The 17,076-nt window shown below is 42.3% G+C and overlaps 1 protein-coding gene across 1 annotated transcript in view; it reads right to left on the bottom strand.

The window, feature by feature from the left end:
- cfap46 (cilia and flagella associated protein 46) overlaps nt 1-17,076 on the bottom strand; it is a 219,090-nt gene that overhangs the window by 82,078 nt on the left and 119,936 nt on the right. Inside the window, exons 36-37 of the mRNA XM_033034743.1 lie at nt 13,275-13,389; nt 12,082-12,234 (exon numbers count right to left, since the gene is read on the bottom strand). Coding sequence (XP_032890634.1) covers nt 12,082-12,234; nt 13,275-13,389 — 268 coding nt within the window. The remainder of the gene's footprint in view (nt 1-12,081; nt 12,235-13,274; nt 13,390-17,076) is intronic.

Genomic DNA, 17,076 nt, shown 5'->3' with positions numbered 1-17,076 from the left:
CTTTTGAAGCACCTTCTTGGCTTGTCATGCTACCTTTCAGGCTCTGTGGACATCCACCACAAGGTCTCTCTAAACCCGTATGTTACTCAATATCCTCCCATTTATGGTGCGTTGCCATGATTTGTTGCACATTCACAAATGCATCACATCACACTTCTTTGGAATAAGTTCAATTTCTACATTTCTGTCCAAATGACCAGATCATCAATATTCTCCTGCAGGTTAGGACAAGGTTCCTCTGTCAATCACATGGGCATTTTCTGTATCATCTGCATTCATCTTTATTGTGCTCCCTTTATTTAACTCTTTAACAAATACTATAATAAACAAGGGACCAAGTTGAGATTCTGTGAAACCCCATTGCTGACATACAACGTTCCAGTCACAAAAGCAATCATCCTGCTTTGCTTCCCACCACTGAGCTAATTTTGGACTTTTTTGCCATTTTTCCTTCGATCCCAGAGCACTTTTTGACACGCCTATATGTTTAAATCTTGCTATAAATTAATGTAGAATGTATTGAACACAAAACCCTCATAGGCCCTCCTTCAAATCAGTCAATCATATTTTTTTCCAAATAAACCCCTGCTAATTATCAATAATCTATGCCCCAAAATTGATTCCAATATTTTGCACATCAGTTAAACCAACCAACCTGCAAATAAGGGAGAATTCATAAACGATGATTAGAGCTTCTTCAATTTCTTCCTTTACTTCTTTTAACTGCCAAGGATATATTTCATCAGGACCTAGCAATTTATTGACAAGGAACTGCAGATGTTGAAATCCCAAGCAAAACATAAAGGGCTGGAATAACTCGCCACATAGTGTTTTGGTCAAGATTCCAGCACTTGAGTCTAAAGAAGGATCCTGACCTGAAACGTCACTAATCCATTTGGTCTGCAGATGCTGCCTGACTTGCTCAGGTACTCCAGCACTTTGTGTTTTGCACTAGCACTTTGTTCACTTTCAAAGATGGTAAACCCCAAAGGTCTTCTCTTTTGCCGTGCTTAACTCATCCAATATAGTTCACATTCTTCCTCCCGAATCACAATGTTGTCTTTCTTTTGTGAACACAAAGTATTTATTGGCAATCCAATCCTCATCCTCTGCCTCTTCATGCGTTAAATTTTAGTCTTCAATTCAGTTATCCTCTAACTCTTCCTTTACATATAAAACCCTTTTAACTTTTGTTTGCTTTTATCCACTGGTATTTTGTATCCCAGGCACTACATTTCAGGAGGATTGGCAGGGTTTTGTTCCCGTGAACTTGCATAACACAAACAATTTATGTCAGAAAAGCAACCACAAATCATGTTCCCACATGACAGAAGATGCCTGCAGTAATGGCAATCCCAACCTGCTGGTCTCCCAAGCACTCACTAACATGTACAGGTTGTACATAAGGTCAGGTGTTCATAAGCAGAGGAGGACATAATGTCTGAACAATAATTCATGCATGAAATATGATTTTTGACGAGAAACTCCCAAAGACTGAAAAGTGAAAATGAATGCTTGCTTAGATTTCTTTGGGTGATCTCCAGAGTGAGACTTGAACCGCTAAACTGCCATTCATAGACTCAAGTTCTACTAACTGAGTCAACGCTGAAACCACAAGGATGTGTAAACCTGAGAGGATAAAGAAAATTATGTCAGAGTCATAGTCATAGTCATACAGCACAGAAACAGGCCCTTCGGCCTAGCTTGCCCATGCTGGTCAAGATGCCCATCTACATTAGTCCCACCTGTCTGCCTTTGGCCCATATTCCTCTCAACCGTTCCTATCCATGTGCCTGTCCAAATGTAATTCCATATACCCACCACCATGGTGTGAAAAAGTTTCCTTTCAGATTTCCATGAAATCTTTCCCCTCTTTAGTTCAGTTTAGTTTATTATTGTTTATTATTATTATTGTCATGTATACAAAGGTAAAGTGAAAAGCTTTTTTGTTGCATGCAGTCAACTAAAAGACTATACATGATTACAAATAAGCCTTCCGCAGTATACAGATACAGATAAAGGAGATAACATTTAGTGCATGATAAAATCCAGGAAAGTCTGATTAAAGGTCAGTATGGGAAGGGAAAATTAAAGGTTTTGGCAACTGGGCGATCGCATAGGCCAAGACGAAGTGACCGAACGTGTTCAGCGAAACGATTGCCCATGGTCTCGCCGATATATAGAAGTCCACACCTGGAACAGCGGATACAGTAGATGAGTTTGGAGGAAGTGCAAGTGAACCTCTGCCTCACCAGAAAGGATTGCTGAGGTCCCTGAAAAGAGTCGAGGTGGTATAGGGACACGTGTTGCATCTCCTACGGCTGCAGGGGAAGGTATCTGGGGAGGGGTGGTTTGGGTAGGAAAGGATGAGTTAATCATGGAGTTGCAGAAGGAACGGCTGGAAAGAAGATGTGGCTAGTGGTGGGATCCCATTGGACATGGCGAAAATCTCAGAGGGTTATGTGCTGTATGCTACGGCTGATGGAGTGAAAGGTGAGGACTAGGGAGACCAAAAGTGATGTTGATGTGGCTCTCGATGCGATGCTTGATTCAACTAAATGGAAAATTATTCAAACAAAATTTAATTGGGAAGATATTGCAAACTTTTTTACTCTTTTGTAAACTGCGGTACGTGAATATTATTCAGTTGTAATAGACTGGGGAAAGATTTATCATATTGTTCAGAAGCAATCCGAGGACTTTGGGAATGATATTGATTGTGTCCATAGTACCTTTATAAAATATACGGGATTAGAACCAGACACAGGCAAATCTGCTTTATTCAGTACTATTGTGTACGGGTTGCAACCTCATCTAAAACAAATGATCTGTGTAACTTGTGTAAAATGGGAAAGGAAATATAAGCACGATGTTGTGTCTACTTTACAAAATTGTCAGCGCCAGAATGAAGAACGGCAGCAGAGAGTTAATGAGAAACCAGGAAATATCCTAGTAGAGACATCTTACACTGTGGGTCCTAAAGCCCCGAAGGGAAGAATGTTTGTAAGGGGTAGAGCCAAGTCACTGGGAGGGGGGGCAAGTAAGAATAACTTGCTTTCTTTGTGGTCAATATGGACACTGGGTTAAAAAGCTGTCTGTCCCGTGACACTTCATACACTAACCAGGGACACCATCCCAATGTTCACACTAACAATGTGAACCCCCTTTACTGTGAGTAACTCTTACAACTTGATATTCCAGACCCAAGTATGCAGAGAGCTCTTAACCACTCTCACAATTAATTGCCTCAGTAAAGAATTCCTCATTGACACTGGGGCGACACACTCCATGGTACGATCCTTAGACTAACCTCATTTGCCAAAATCAAACTCATCGTTAAATGTTGTCAGCGTTGCGGGACAGCCTCTATCAGAAAAAGTCCATACCACTATCAGAAAAAGTCTCACCTGACGTCCAAGGCATAAAGGGTGAGCACCAGTTCCTCATTGCAGAAGATGGACCGGTCATTCTTTTGGGAAGAGACCTACTGTATTTTGAAAGCTAGGATGCACCATTATATGTTCTCTTACTGGAATGACTCTTCAAATTCCTGAATCACGGTATAGTCACGTTATGGCTCTTTTAGTATCAGAAAGAGAGCAAGGAGCTCAAGTCTGGTTTTGAAAAATATTGACTGATATCTTTTCATGCCAACTGCTGCATAAGGTTGAAGAGCTCTCTAGTTTTGGATGTACAATAAATCCACAATACTGGCACACCAACTTAAACTGCACAAATATTACGACCCTACATGACAAGATGACATTTATGCAACTTCTTGCCATGGTAACTGTAAACTGCTCAATAGACAATAGACAATAGGTGCAAGAGTAGGCCATTTGGCCCTACAAGCCAGCACTGCCATTCATTGTGATCATGGCTGATCATCCACATTCAGTACCCCGTTCCTGCCTTCTCACCATATCCCCTGATTCTGCTATCTTTAAGAGCTCTATCTAACTCTCTCTTGAAAGCATCCAGAGAATTGGCCTCCACTGACTTCTCAGCTTAAAATTACTTCTACATACTGTGGGGCAGAAGGTGTAGCAGCAGCAGTTGAATTACGTTTGGATCAACTGTGGTTATATAAAGGAAATGGAAACGCTGCACCCCATTTAGTCCTTTATATTAACAAAGGATACAAAATCAAAGATTTGGGCCTATGGTATTGAGACTTTCCAAGAATTTAGATATAAAGGAGTTTGAAGTAATGGGGGGAAAGCTAGCTGCTCTGGACACAAACACTTTCCGATTAAATATTCAATCCATTGATTGTGAATATGTTTTTGAGCACCGTGCTCGAACAAAACATTCACTTCAAATGACATTGCGAGAAGATCTGATGGTTCAAGTACCCCCCCACCTATGGGCAAAGTATTCCAATGAAGTTGGCCGCATTCTTTCAGCCAAACCTTTTAACGTCAGGGTAGACACAACTAAACCTCTGCCGCGAAAATCTCAATACCCACTCAGCCCAAAAGTAGAAGGCGGCATAGCCCCTGTAATTAAAGAATTAAGTGATCAAGGGATAATTGTCCCAACTGTCAGCCCCTGCAACACTCTTATTTTACCAGTTGAAAAGTCACACAAAAATGCCTGGAGATTTGTTCAAGACCTTCGCGAATCAGACAATTGTGTGATTCCAGCCTTACCCTGTAGTGCCTAATCCAGTGACTGTACTTACCCATAAACCTCTGAACTCCACTCATTACACTGTTATAGGTCCAGGCAGTGCATTTATTTTGTGCAAATCCACCCTGACAGCCAATACCTATTTGCTTTCACTTACAAGGAGCGACCATACACTTGGACCCAATTGCCACAAGGATATACAGAAAGCCCCACCATATTTTCACAAGTGCTGCAACATGACCTCGAAGATATTGTTTTATGAAGGAACAGTGCTGATAAAATATGTAGATGACCTTCTTCTAGCCTCACGCAGCCTCCGAGCATCTGAGACTGACAGTCTTATCGGCCTGTCCCACTTAGGCTGTTTTTTAGGCGACTAGGCTGTCACCACATGGTCGCCGGAATGTCACCTATATGGTTGTGAGTAGTCTCCTCAGTCGCCCAAAGAGTCGTAGAATCTTTCTGGTCGCTGCTGGATTTTCAACATGTTCAAACATTTTCGATGACAGTGGGTTGACGCCGTCGGTAGCTTGCCGTAGCTTGACGTCGACTAGGTGTAGCTTGACTTCTCCTGACGTAGGTGCCGTCGTAGGTTGTCGCCGGTGCTGACCGATGAATTTCATTGGCGACTACCTACGTCAACCGGTGATACATACTGAATTGTCTTCAGTTGTCGCCGACAGGGTCATAGTTTTTTGTAGCTTGTCACAGGTGGACGTAGGTTGTCGCCTGTGTGGTCGTAGGTTGTCGCCTGTGTGGTCGTAGGTGGACGTCCTAATGGGTCGCCGGTTATTGGTAGCTTGCCGTAGCTTGACGTCGACTAGGTGGTAGGTTGTTGTAGCTTGTCATAGACATTGTCGTAGGGGGGGTCCAGTCGCCGTTTTTTCGGCGACCTGCTATGACTATGACAGTCGCCGGCAATCGCCTAACAAAATCGCCTATGAGGGACAGGCCCTTTTCCCTTTAACGGTCCTGAGCCACGAAGGGACACAAAATTTCTAAGGACAAACTGCAACTTTGCCAGACTAGTGTAATATATACAGGCCAGGTATTCTCAGAGGGATCAAGATTAATTTCACAACAGAGGGTCACAGCCATTCTTAAAATTCCTAAACCCATATTGAAGAAAGAATTTGTGCACTTCCTGGGGATGGTGGGATACTATAAGCAGTGGATTGCTAGCTATACAGAACTTTGCGGAAAGCAGAAAGGGGAGGAGATGGGGAGATGTGGCCAGTAGTGGGATCCATGTTGGAGGATTATATGCTGTATGCGACGGCTGATGGGATGGAAGGTGAGGACAAGGGGGAACTCTGTCCTTGTTACGAATGGGGAGGGAGGGGGAGCAAGAGCAGAGCTGCGGGATATTGAGGAGATCCTAGTGAGCCTCATTTATAATGGAAGTGGGAAACCCCCGTTTCCTAAAGAATTAGGACATCTCCGATGCCTTTGTATGGAAAACTTCATCCTGGGCACGGGGTATTCTGGATATGTGAAGACAATGGTTTTACATCCCTTCCTACAAGTTGGATTGGGACCTGTACCATGGGATATGTAGCCCCTAATGTTTGGGGAGTTAAAACCCTCCAGACTCACTTGATCAGGAATCATGGTCAGCCATCCCCAGGGAAGGTTAGACGCAGGAGAGAGGTTGAAAACCCATTTGTTGACGCAATACATGGTTCCACAAATTCCTCCGCACGCCAATACGTGGCCTGGGAGTAAATGAGCTGGAGAAGGCAATTATCAACATTTCAGCCACCATGGAACAAATAGAGAACAGGACAGTGGACGTGAGTTTGCCCTTTCACTCTGAAGTCGTCTCTGTACTTGATGGTTATTTAAAATCGATTGGTTCTTGACTTTCTCCAAGTGGCCCAGAGGGCAGTGTGTGCGGCCCTCAACTAATCCTTCTATTTCTTCTCTAACCAAGCCAAACAAAAACTGATGTAAGGATCATTCAAGACCATGTCCACTCCTGCATAAGATCTCAGAAATTAAACCCGTTGACTGGTGGGGGGTGGCTCCCTGACCTGGGAAACTAGGCTGGAGGGCTCTTTAAGACCATTTAAAAATATGCTATTATTATTTTGGCCGCTGTTGTCACCATATATGTACTGTTCCAGCTATCACACTGCCTCATTCGAGCTCTCTGCTTATCAAAACAGCACACCCATCACAGTGCTGAACCACAACACATTATGTTTCAATATAATGCTGATCACGCTATCATGCAACTCATGAATATACCCCTGCATGATGATACTGATAATACTGACTAACATTTTTATGATTGTCCTGTTAGGACAAAAGGTGGGATTGCGGTATTTGTGGGATGAACTAAACTGTTCTTCCATTTTGTCTTTCAACATGGGCAGCACTTCACTCTGTGGGAATTGAACTTTTGACTATGGGCAACCTTGTCCTGGCCTGTCTAGCACAGGAATCAAAAGTTCAATTAATACAAAGAAGTGCTTATGAACTCAAGGGTACACCGGGATTCCATATCTTCCCACATAGATAAGGAAGCCTGTTTCTCTGTTGAAAGTTACTGAATGCTAGATCACAAAGGTTAACCCTGTAAACAAGTATATGTGACTCATGATTGCTTCTATGCTATCAAAAATGATATAAAAATAATGCATCCTAAAGCCACCAGGAAGTCTGTCAGTGCCCTGGACTTGGATGAGTCGTGCCAGGAGGTTTCTCTTCCTTCTATGGGCAGTGTGTTTGGGAGACTGACCCACCTGGAGCACCTAATGGAGAGGTTGCTCCAAAGAGATATGCTCCAAAGAAGGGAGCTATCTGAGCCCGGGCACAATGTCTCCCTCTCTGAGGAGGGGAGCGTACGAGGCCAGTTTTACACTGACTCAGATTACGGAGGCACAGCTGGGGAGCATGCTTCAAGGCATGAGGGGCAAGCCTCGGGCGTACCCTCCCTTGGCATCCAAATTTGCCATCCCTTCCCATACAGCGGAACCACTGGGATAGGAGTTAGCCATGAGCATTAACTATCTGGCCTCTCACAGCTCCAAGATCAGGCTATGGAGGAACCCACTACCAAATACCATACCCCAGTAAACTGTGCCTCATTGAATGACCCGGCAGTGAATCACTCCATCTGCGGACACACTGGAGGGGGGGTCAGAGCCCAGGAGGTAAAACTACAAAAAAATTTAAGATTACTTGCCTCAGGCATCACAGTCTTTGCCAGGTCGGTGGATGGGGGGCCCCTCTCTGATGTTCAGCAGGACGCCATGGCATTAATGTGCAATGCACATTTTGAGATTAATTGCCTCTGAAAGAATGCCATCCGTCCTGCTCTGAACCCAAAATTTGCAGCATTGTGCAAGGCCGGGAACATCCAACCACCAAACCTCCTGTTCGGGGAAGATCTGCCTAAGCAGGTCAGGGAGCTGGATGATGAGGCAAAAACGGTCGGCCTTATGAAGGCCCCAACACCTTTTAAGACTTCATCCTTCCGGCGGCAGTACCCCTATCCTCCTCTGTACACCAGACGATTCGCCGGATATGGTGGGCATCAAGAACAACAGGCACAGAGGCCTTTTTTAGGGCAGGGCCCAAGCCGGGCCATGTTCAAGATGCGCGGATGGCGCCCTCCAACAGCCCTAACCCCCAGACCTCGGGGGCAGAAGCAAACACCATACCGCCGATAACCACTGAGGTAAGTGAGTCTGGTTGTTTGCATAACACATTTTCGATGGATCAGTTGCAAGTTGGGGTGAGATTACAATTTTTCTTACATGAATGGCATTGGATAACATCTGACCCGTTTATACTGCGCAGTACACAAGGTTTCCAAGTTGAGTTCCTTTTCAATTCGCCTCCACCCACACAGCATACACCGAGCCGCACTTTTGTTCCTTCACACAGGAGTGTGCGAATGCACAAGCTGAAATCGAATCTTTACTCAAGAAAGGGGTAATTGAGGTCGAGTCATGAGTCTCACCAATTTGTGTCCAATATATTTACTCGGCAAAAGAAAGAGGGAGGATGTCGAATCATCCTTGATTTGACTGAGCTTAACATTTTTGTGCAATATAAACACTTCAAAATGGAAAACGTTGTTACTGCCAAACAACTGGTTTCCAAGGGATGTTACATGGCATGCATTGACCTCAAAGATGCTTACTATTCGGTGGCCATTCATAAAGACCACAGGAGATATTTAAAGTTTAGCTGGATGGGGCAAATGTGGCAGTTTAAAGCATTGCCTAATGGTTTAACCTCAGCCCCCAGACTATTCACTAAATTGCTAAAACCAGTCCTGGGGCTACTCAGGGCACAGAATCATATAGTCATGGCATACTTGGATGACATCTTAATCATTGGGAAGACTATGGAATTAGCTGAATTATCTGTGTCAGCTACCAAACTCATGTTTGAGAGACTGGGGTTCCTAATCCATCCAGTTAAGTCCAAATTGGTACTGTCTAGAGTAATTGTTTATTTGGGATTCACCATTAACTCAATTCACATGTCAGTGACTCTGCCTTGTGGCAAGCAATTAGAATTAATTGAAGCCTGCAGCAACCTCATTGTTAAGAACAAACCTTCTATTAGACATGGGGCTAGTATAATTGGCAAATTAGTGGCTGCTTTCCCAGCTGCTCAGTTCGGGCCTTTGACTACCAAAACCTACAACGTGCAAAGGAGCGGGCACTCAAACTTCATAGAGGTCACTTTGATAGACCCAGTCAGTTGCCAACTGAAGCCATTGCTGAGTTACAATGGTGGGTGACCAATATTCGGTATTGCTCTAGTACTATTTTAGTTGATACACCATTAGTTATCCTGCAAACTGATGCCAGTGCGCTAGGTTGGGGTGCTACCAACACCGTCTCAAGCTGCGATGGCAGATGGAATCTGCAGGAATCATCGATGCTTCAGTCACATGGTATTAACTACTTAGAGTTGTTGGGAACACTCTATGGGTTAAAGGCTTATTGTAGCAAATGCATCATGTGCATGTTCAACTTCAGGTTGACAACACTACAGCAATGGCATACATTAATCACATTGGTGGAAGTAAGTCTGTATCCTGTGATAAATTGTCTAACCTCATTTGGCACTGGTGTATTACGAGAAACATCTGGGTTTCAGCTATCTACTTGCCAGGTAGATATAACATGGTGGCGGACACCAGGTCACGAGAATTCAATGACCACAAAGAATGGATGTTGAATCATGAAGTGTTTAACGACATTGTCGTTCGGTATGTGTAGTGGACATTGATCTGTTTGCATCCAGACTAAATCATCAGTTACCAAATTACGTTTCGTGGGAACCAGACCCAGGGGCAGTAGCAGTAGATGCATTCTCGCTACACTGGGGTGGAAAGTTCTTGTATGTGTTTCCCCCATTTTGCCTCATCAGTCGATGCTTGGCCAAGATCAAGCAAGACTCCGCCTCTGGCATATTGGTAGTACCAGACTGGCCTACTCAGCATTGGTTCCCCTCGTCCTAGCTATGATTACACAGCCTTTTATGGCTGTCCCCAAAAGCAGAAATCTGCTGGTACATCCTGTGACAGGGGGAAAGCCATCCTCTTCATGACCGAATAAATTTATTGGTTTGCAGATTCTGAGGAGACCATTCCTGGGGCTCGGACTTTCAGATCGTACGGTAGATGTGATCACTTCGGCCTGGAGGAAGAGCACCCAGAAACAGTACATCACTCATATAAGGAAATGGGAGATGTACTGCTCTCTCTCGAATATTTCGTATGACTCGGCTTCCATCACGGATGTTTTGGAGTTCCTTTCTACACTATTCTACGATCAGAAACTCAGTTATAGTGCCATAAATAGTGCTAGGAGTGCTTTATCATCTTACTTATAGCTGGGGTCATGGAACCATGCTGTCGGATCTCACTCCTTAATAACCAGATTTAGGAAGGGCATTTTTAACTCTACTCCTCCTAGGCACAGATATGGGATGTGAGCGTGGTCCTCACGCAGCTCCGTCAGTGGGCACCAGCTTCATCTCTGTCTCTGCCTAATCGCACACTTAAGGTAGTCAAGCTCATGGCACTGGTCTCAGCACAACGGGTCCAGACATTGAACAAACTTAGACTGGACAGCATGGTTACATCTTTTGACAACATCACCTTTTTTGTTGATGACCTAATAAAGAAGAGCAGACCAGGGATGTTGGGGCTCAAATTAAGTTTTATGGCTTACCCCTTAGACCAACGGTTGTGTGTTGTATCTCACATACTACAATACATTAAGGTCACTAAAAGCCTCAGAGGCTCGGATTATCCTTATTCATCAGCTACACCAAACCTCATAGGAAGGTTACAGTGCAGACCATTTCAAGATGGATAAACCAGGTTCTGGCAGGTGTAGGAGTGGATACTGACACTTTTAAACCTCATTCCACCAGGGCTGCATCTACATCAGCAGCGAGGGATATGGACGTCCCTCTCGACTGCATTCTAGCGGCTGCGGGATGGTCTAATGAACTGACGTAGCAAAGGTTTTATAACAAACCTATCGCCAGACCGGGGACTTTTGCTAATTCTGTTTTAGGTTCTTTTTTACAGTTTCCCCCTGGGTGATAGGGATCACTATTATTTTCTCAGCAATTTTTATCTATGTTATGTTTGAAAGCATTAATTATTTCTCACTCATCCTGGTCAACTGATGCAGTGTGTGACGCATGGGCTCGTTTCCATGGCATGAAATTACAGAGCTTCAAAACCTTCACGTAGTCACTCACGTGACTCCGAAGTAAAATAGTAAGATTAAACGAGAACTTACCAGTTTGAAGTTTGATCTTTATTTTATGAGGAGTTACAATGAGGGATTACGTGCCCTCCGCTCCCAACCCTCGTAACATAAAGATCTTCTCGAAGTTCTAGTCAGCTCTAATCTTACTATTCTAGTTCAACAACTGTTGTCTGTGATTTAACACCGCTGCTTTGAAGATTGACGCACATGCGGTTTGAAGGCCTTCTTCATGTAATCCCTCATCGTAACTCCTCATAAAATAAAGATCAAACTTCAAACTGGTAAATTCTCGTTTAATCTTACTATTTTGCTTAATCACTTTGCTGCTTAATTATTTTGCTGCTTATATATTTGGCATGACCTAACAATCTCGAATCTTCTCCGCAGAAACGCCAATATTGCCTCTCCACTTTCAAAACTTCTTTAACATGCCACAAAAGCCACTGAGGTCTACTTCAATTCATGCCTTTCAAAATCTTTGAAAATACATTCTTGTGGAGAATTGCTGCAGGAAAATTATTTTTGCTTTTTTTCAACTGCAGCTTTTATAATTATTAAAGAGTTAAACTGGAACTCATAAGATAAAAAGATACCTTTAGTTCAAAAGATAATCTTGATTTATTTCAAGACCTTTAATTTCACACAGAAATTGTTAATAACAGTGCTAAATCATCCGACACAGCTGTAAACTAACCTTTGCATCCTTGTGGGCCTCCGATAACAGAGCTCTGGCAGGCTGGTAAAATCCAAGATGCAGTAGGACTTCTGCTTTATTGATCCACACATCCATAACAGAAACACCACTCAATCTCTTTCTGGTTAGTACAGGTGAAGACATATGCATGTTCTGTATTTTCAAAAATAATTTCTTCAGAGATACTATTCACAATGGAAATAACATTTCTGCACAAACTCTTTTAAATACTCATTCATATATTTATGTCTATTTTCTGTAAGTTCCACAAAGCATTTGGCATTGAGAAATGTAACTGCATTTTAAATAACCAATATCAATTCCTATCTGAACTAGGTAAGATATAAATGCATTGTAAAGTTCAATTTTTCCAAGTCTCGTTATAAATTTGAATGATCCATCCATTTCCAATAAATCCAGACTGTAACTGCCTTAGAAAAAAATGACAAAAACATGATATAGGAACTTAGTAGGTTCACTATCTGCAGATTTTTGATCAAGTTTAACTTATTTAGTTCATATCGGGACAATGAAGACACTGTTCTATCTCATTTTATAACATTTGTCTACAGTTGGATATTTAGATCACTGGGCCTTTTTTCTGTTTCCTGTCCCTCTCCTTTATTGAAGAATTGAGTAGCAATGCATATTATTAAAGTTAGTAATAATACCTTCGGAAGAATATGACGACTATCCCTACTTCAGTTTATGCGAGGCTTGAAGCGGCACAGAAAGTGAAAGCAAATGTGAAGAACACATTTGTCACTTTTCCAAAGATCTCATTAATTTGCAGCTCGGTAATAGTGACCCAACTGAATGATTGAATCCATACACCTGTGCTTTCTCTGGAAAGAGTCCTTTAGATCTGCCATCTCACCATTGTTTGTTTCTCCAGCTGTTTGATAGAGGGCATGTTCCAAGCCAAGCACTTATTTACCAATAGCATATTCATATTGTGATGGCGTTACCATATTTCATAATTTAAGCTGCAGGAGAAATAAGTCTGTGTATTGAAGAAGCTCCATTAAATTATTTATTGATTTGGAAAATTTGATCAAATGAATCCACAGTGCCTGCCAGTTTTATTTTAGTAGTCTCTGTGCTTTTCTTGAGATTCATTTACAACCATACTTTTAACCACCACAACAAAAGTGATGAATATAGCATAATGTAGTATCAGAGCCATGACGCACCATTTCACTGTTAGAGGCTGTTTGTGCCACTGCTAAGTTGCCATGTGAAGTTAGCAGGTTTTCGTGTGAAGTCCCTAATTGTAGATCTTTCATTCGAGCAATCGCTTCCCGGCATCTTAAGAACACAACATTCAAATTAAACATTTTCACTACTCAAGATTTCAATTAATTCTGGGTAATTGCAGTTAATTATTTACACGTTATTATCTGAGGAATGCATTGTAGATATCTGAAAACAGCTTTTACTTATATTTTATTAAAATATTGATCAATAAATTATTTTGATGTCAAATTTACTGATATGGTCCGGAATAGGAATCCCATGCGTAGTTGTCACCTTACCAATGGAGGGGGATTTTCTACCACACTAGCTTCGGCAAGAGTGTGTGCACATGAATAATACTTTATTTTTTTTAATTATTACCTTCAATTAACCACATTAATGCATAAATATTGCCACTTATCAACCTGATCTAGTGATATATGGTGCCAGAATGTGGGCTCTTAAAAAAAAAACCTTGCGGTCTATATTTTCTCTACTACAAGAAGTCATTTTGGAGCTATGTTGGCTGCAGTAGATTTTTAGGACAGCAGAGAAGGATGAAGACCCCAACATTCCAGTGATGTGGTTGAGAATGAAAACAGACCTGTTCTCAATGTGGGAGGAAAAGATAACATGAGTCATCTGATCAAGGTCAATGCTGTAAAACTGAATTACTGAATTACCATCTGAATTCCAGGACTGTCACACACTTAACCCTGTGGAAATCCCACACATCTGAGGGTACATTGCCAGCGTCAGAGCCATGGATGTCCGCACACACAGTGCTTTTTAACCAGGGCAGCCATCACGACGCCACCCCCCAAAATCACCGCTCATATATACACACACACGCACATGCAAACACACAGATGCAAACACACACACATGCAAACATACACATGAAAATTCCATGGCAGTCATGAACGGTAAATTCATTAAGAGCAGGGAGCTAATGGGGCAAAAGGTACAGAAGCTTGAATATGTGCTCCACCGGACTCAACAACAGCTTGTTCCCTTCTGTTATCAGGCTTCTGAATGGTCCTTCCATAAGCTATTGCACTGTCTGGTTCTCCTCTACGCCATTGCAGACATAGGATTTTGTTCCTATCCTACAACTATCATTGCTTGACTTTAATAAATTAAAAATATCAAAATGGATACTGTGGATGGGTTTGTCTTCAAGTTTACTGAATATTTATGAGGTTGAATATAGTACTAAGCAATGATATTCCCAGAGTTTGTAAATTCAGTTTCTAGAGGATGTTTATAAAATTATTTATATCAAAATGTGTTACAACACAGGGGAATCTCATTTGGCCAACCAATTCCATGTCACCTTGAACACCAATCAGTCACAGTCCCATTCTTTGTTCTGTTCCTGTAGTTAGTAAATTATTTTTCACAATCACTTGTCTGATTCCCTTTTGGAAGTCTTGATTGTTTCTGTTTCAACTACCGTTATGGAAAGCAATTTCTAGATCTGTATAAAAGTGTATTTTCTCACATCCTCCCTGTATCCTTTGAATCTATCTCCTCTGATCCTTGAATCGTGCACTTAAAGGGAACTTTGTTTATCCTCCGTCGACTTAACATGTTCTTACATAGGTTGTCAACTCAGCGGTATGAACATTGAATTCTCCAATTTCATGCAATACACCCCCACACCTCCTTCCATTTCCCTGCTCCAGTGCACTCTCATTTCTCGCACCATCACCCATCACTCCCAGCCATCCTGTTCCTTTCCTTTCCTTTCCTCCATCTGCTCATTTCCTATCCCCAAGTTCCACATTTCTCTTTTATTCCTCCCAGGGCAGCACGGTTGTGCAGCGGTACATTTGCTGCCTTACAGCGCCGGAGACCCGGGTTCGATCCCAACTATGGGCGTTGTCCATTTGTAAGTTTTCCCCATGACCGCATGGATTTTCTCCGAAATCTTCGGTTTCCTCCCACAATACAAAGACGTACAGATATGTAGGCGTGGTGTATGTATAAATTGTCCCTTGTGTGTGTAGGATAGTGTTAATGTGCGGGGATCGCTGGTTGGCACGGACTCGGTGGGCCGAAGGGCCTGTTTCCACGCTGTATCTCTAAACTAATCTAAACTTTCCTCTCCAGTTGTCTTCCACTCATATCCCTCTTTCAAGTTTTATATCTCACTCCACCTCTTTTTTCATTATCTGACATACATTTGTCCCCTATTCCGCCCATCTGCCAATCATCCCTCTCACATGTATCCACCTATCACTTTTCAGGCTTTATACCACCACACTTCTTATTTTCATCTTTCCCTTCCCTACAATCATTCTGAAAACAGGTCCTGACCCAAAGTGTTGTCACCTATTCTCATCGTAGATGCTTCCTGAACCGTGGCATTCCGCCAGTACTTTGTACCTGTCTAAATGTTTCATAAACATTGCAATAGTTCCTGCCTCAATTACCTACTCCAGCAGCTTGATCCATATACCCACCGACCTAGGTGTAAAAAAGTTACCCCTCAGGTTTTTATTAAATCTTCCACCCCTCACCTTAAAATGATATCCTCTGATTTCCCTACTGTGGGCAAGAGACTCTGCGTTTACTTAATCCCCCTCATGATTTTGTGCACCTCCATAAGATCAGCACTCTTCCCCCTGTGTTCCAAGGAACAGAGTCCTAGCCTGATCAACCTCGCCCCTTGAGTCCTGGCAACACCCTCATAAATCTTCTCTGCACCCTTTCCAGCTTGACAACATCTTTCCTAAAGCATGGTGGCCAAAACGGAACATCTATATAATTAAAACTCTGATCTTGACCACTTCCTATTGCACTGCATATTGAGTTTAGAACAAACGCTACCACCTACGGCTGCGATTTTTGGCCATCTTACTCAGAGTCCCCCTCCGCTCCGCAGGACATGAGGATTTTTCCCATTGATGAAAAATAAAAGACTTATTAATGTTTAAAAAATGTTGAGATTCTTTCCCCTGTCAATCACGCCATGTAGGCCACGCCCCTTCCGGAGGGACTATAAAACCCGGAAGTTCTCTGCAAGATGGGGGAGCGAGAGGTCGCGATTGTCAGTCTAAGCTGTGAATAACACTGAACACATGTCTACTAAACTGTGAGTGGTTTTACTGACCTGTGAGGGCCCTTAATGTGGTTTGAAAATGTAGTTTTAAAAATGCAAAAGTGTGTTTTGGTTTGAAAATGCAAAAGTGTGTTTTGGTTTGAAAATGCAAAAGTGTGTTTTGGTTTGAGAATGCAAAAGTGTGTTTTGATTTGAAAATGCTAAAGTTGCCTTTGGTTTGAAAGTGCTAAAGTTGCCTTTGGTTTGAAAATGCTAAAGTTGCCTTTGGTTTGAAAATGCTAAAGTTGCCTTTGGTTTGAAACTGCTAAAGTTGCCTTGGCTTTGAAAATGCTAAAGTTGCCTTGGCTTTGAAAATGCTAAAGTTGCCTTGGCTTTGAAAATGCTAACGTTGCCTTGGCTTTGAAAATGCTAACGTTGCCTTGGCTTTGAAAATGCTAAAGTTGCCTTTGCTTTGAAAATGCTAAAGTAAACTGCTTTGAAAATGCTAAAGTTGCCTTGGCTTTGAAAATGCGAAAGTTGCCTTGGCTTTGAAAATGCTAAAGTTGCCTTGGCTTTGAAAATGCTAAAGTTGCCTTTGGCTTTGAAAATGCAAAGGTTGACTTGCCTTCTATATAATTAAAAGTATAATTTTGACCACTTCCTGTTTGCACTGTAGATTGATTTTAGAAAAAAACGATACCACGTACGGCTGT

This window comes from Amblyraja radiata, chromosome 15, assembly GCF_010909765.2.
Source record: "Amblyraja radiata isolate CabotCenter1 chromosome 15, sAmbRad1.1.pri, whole genome shotgun sequence".
Taxonomy (NCBI): domain Eukaryota; kingdom Metazoa; phylum Chordata; class Chondrichthyes; order Rajiformes; family Rajidae; genus Amblyraja; species Amblyraja radiata.
This window is presented reverse-complemented; position numbering and strand designations above follow the sequence as displayed.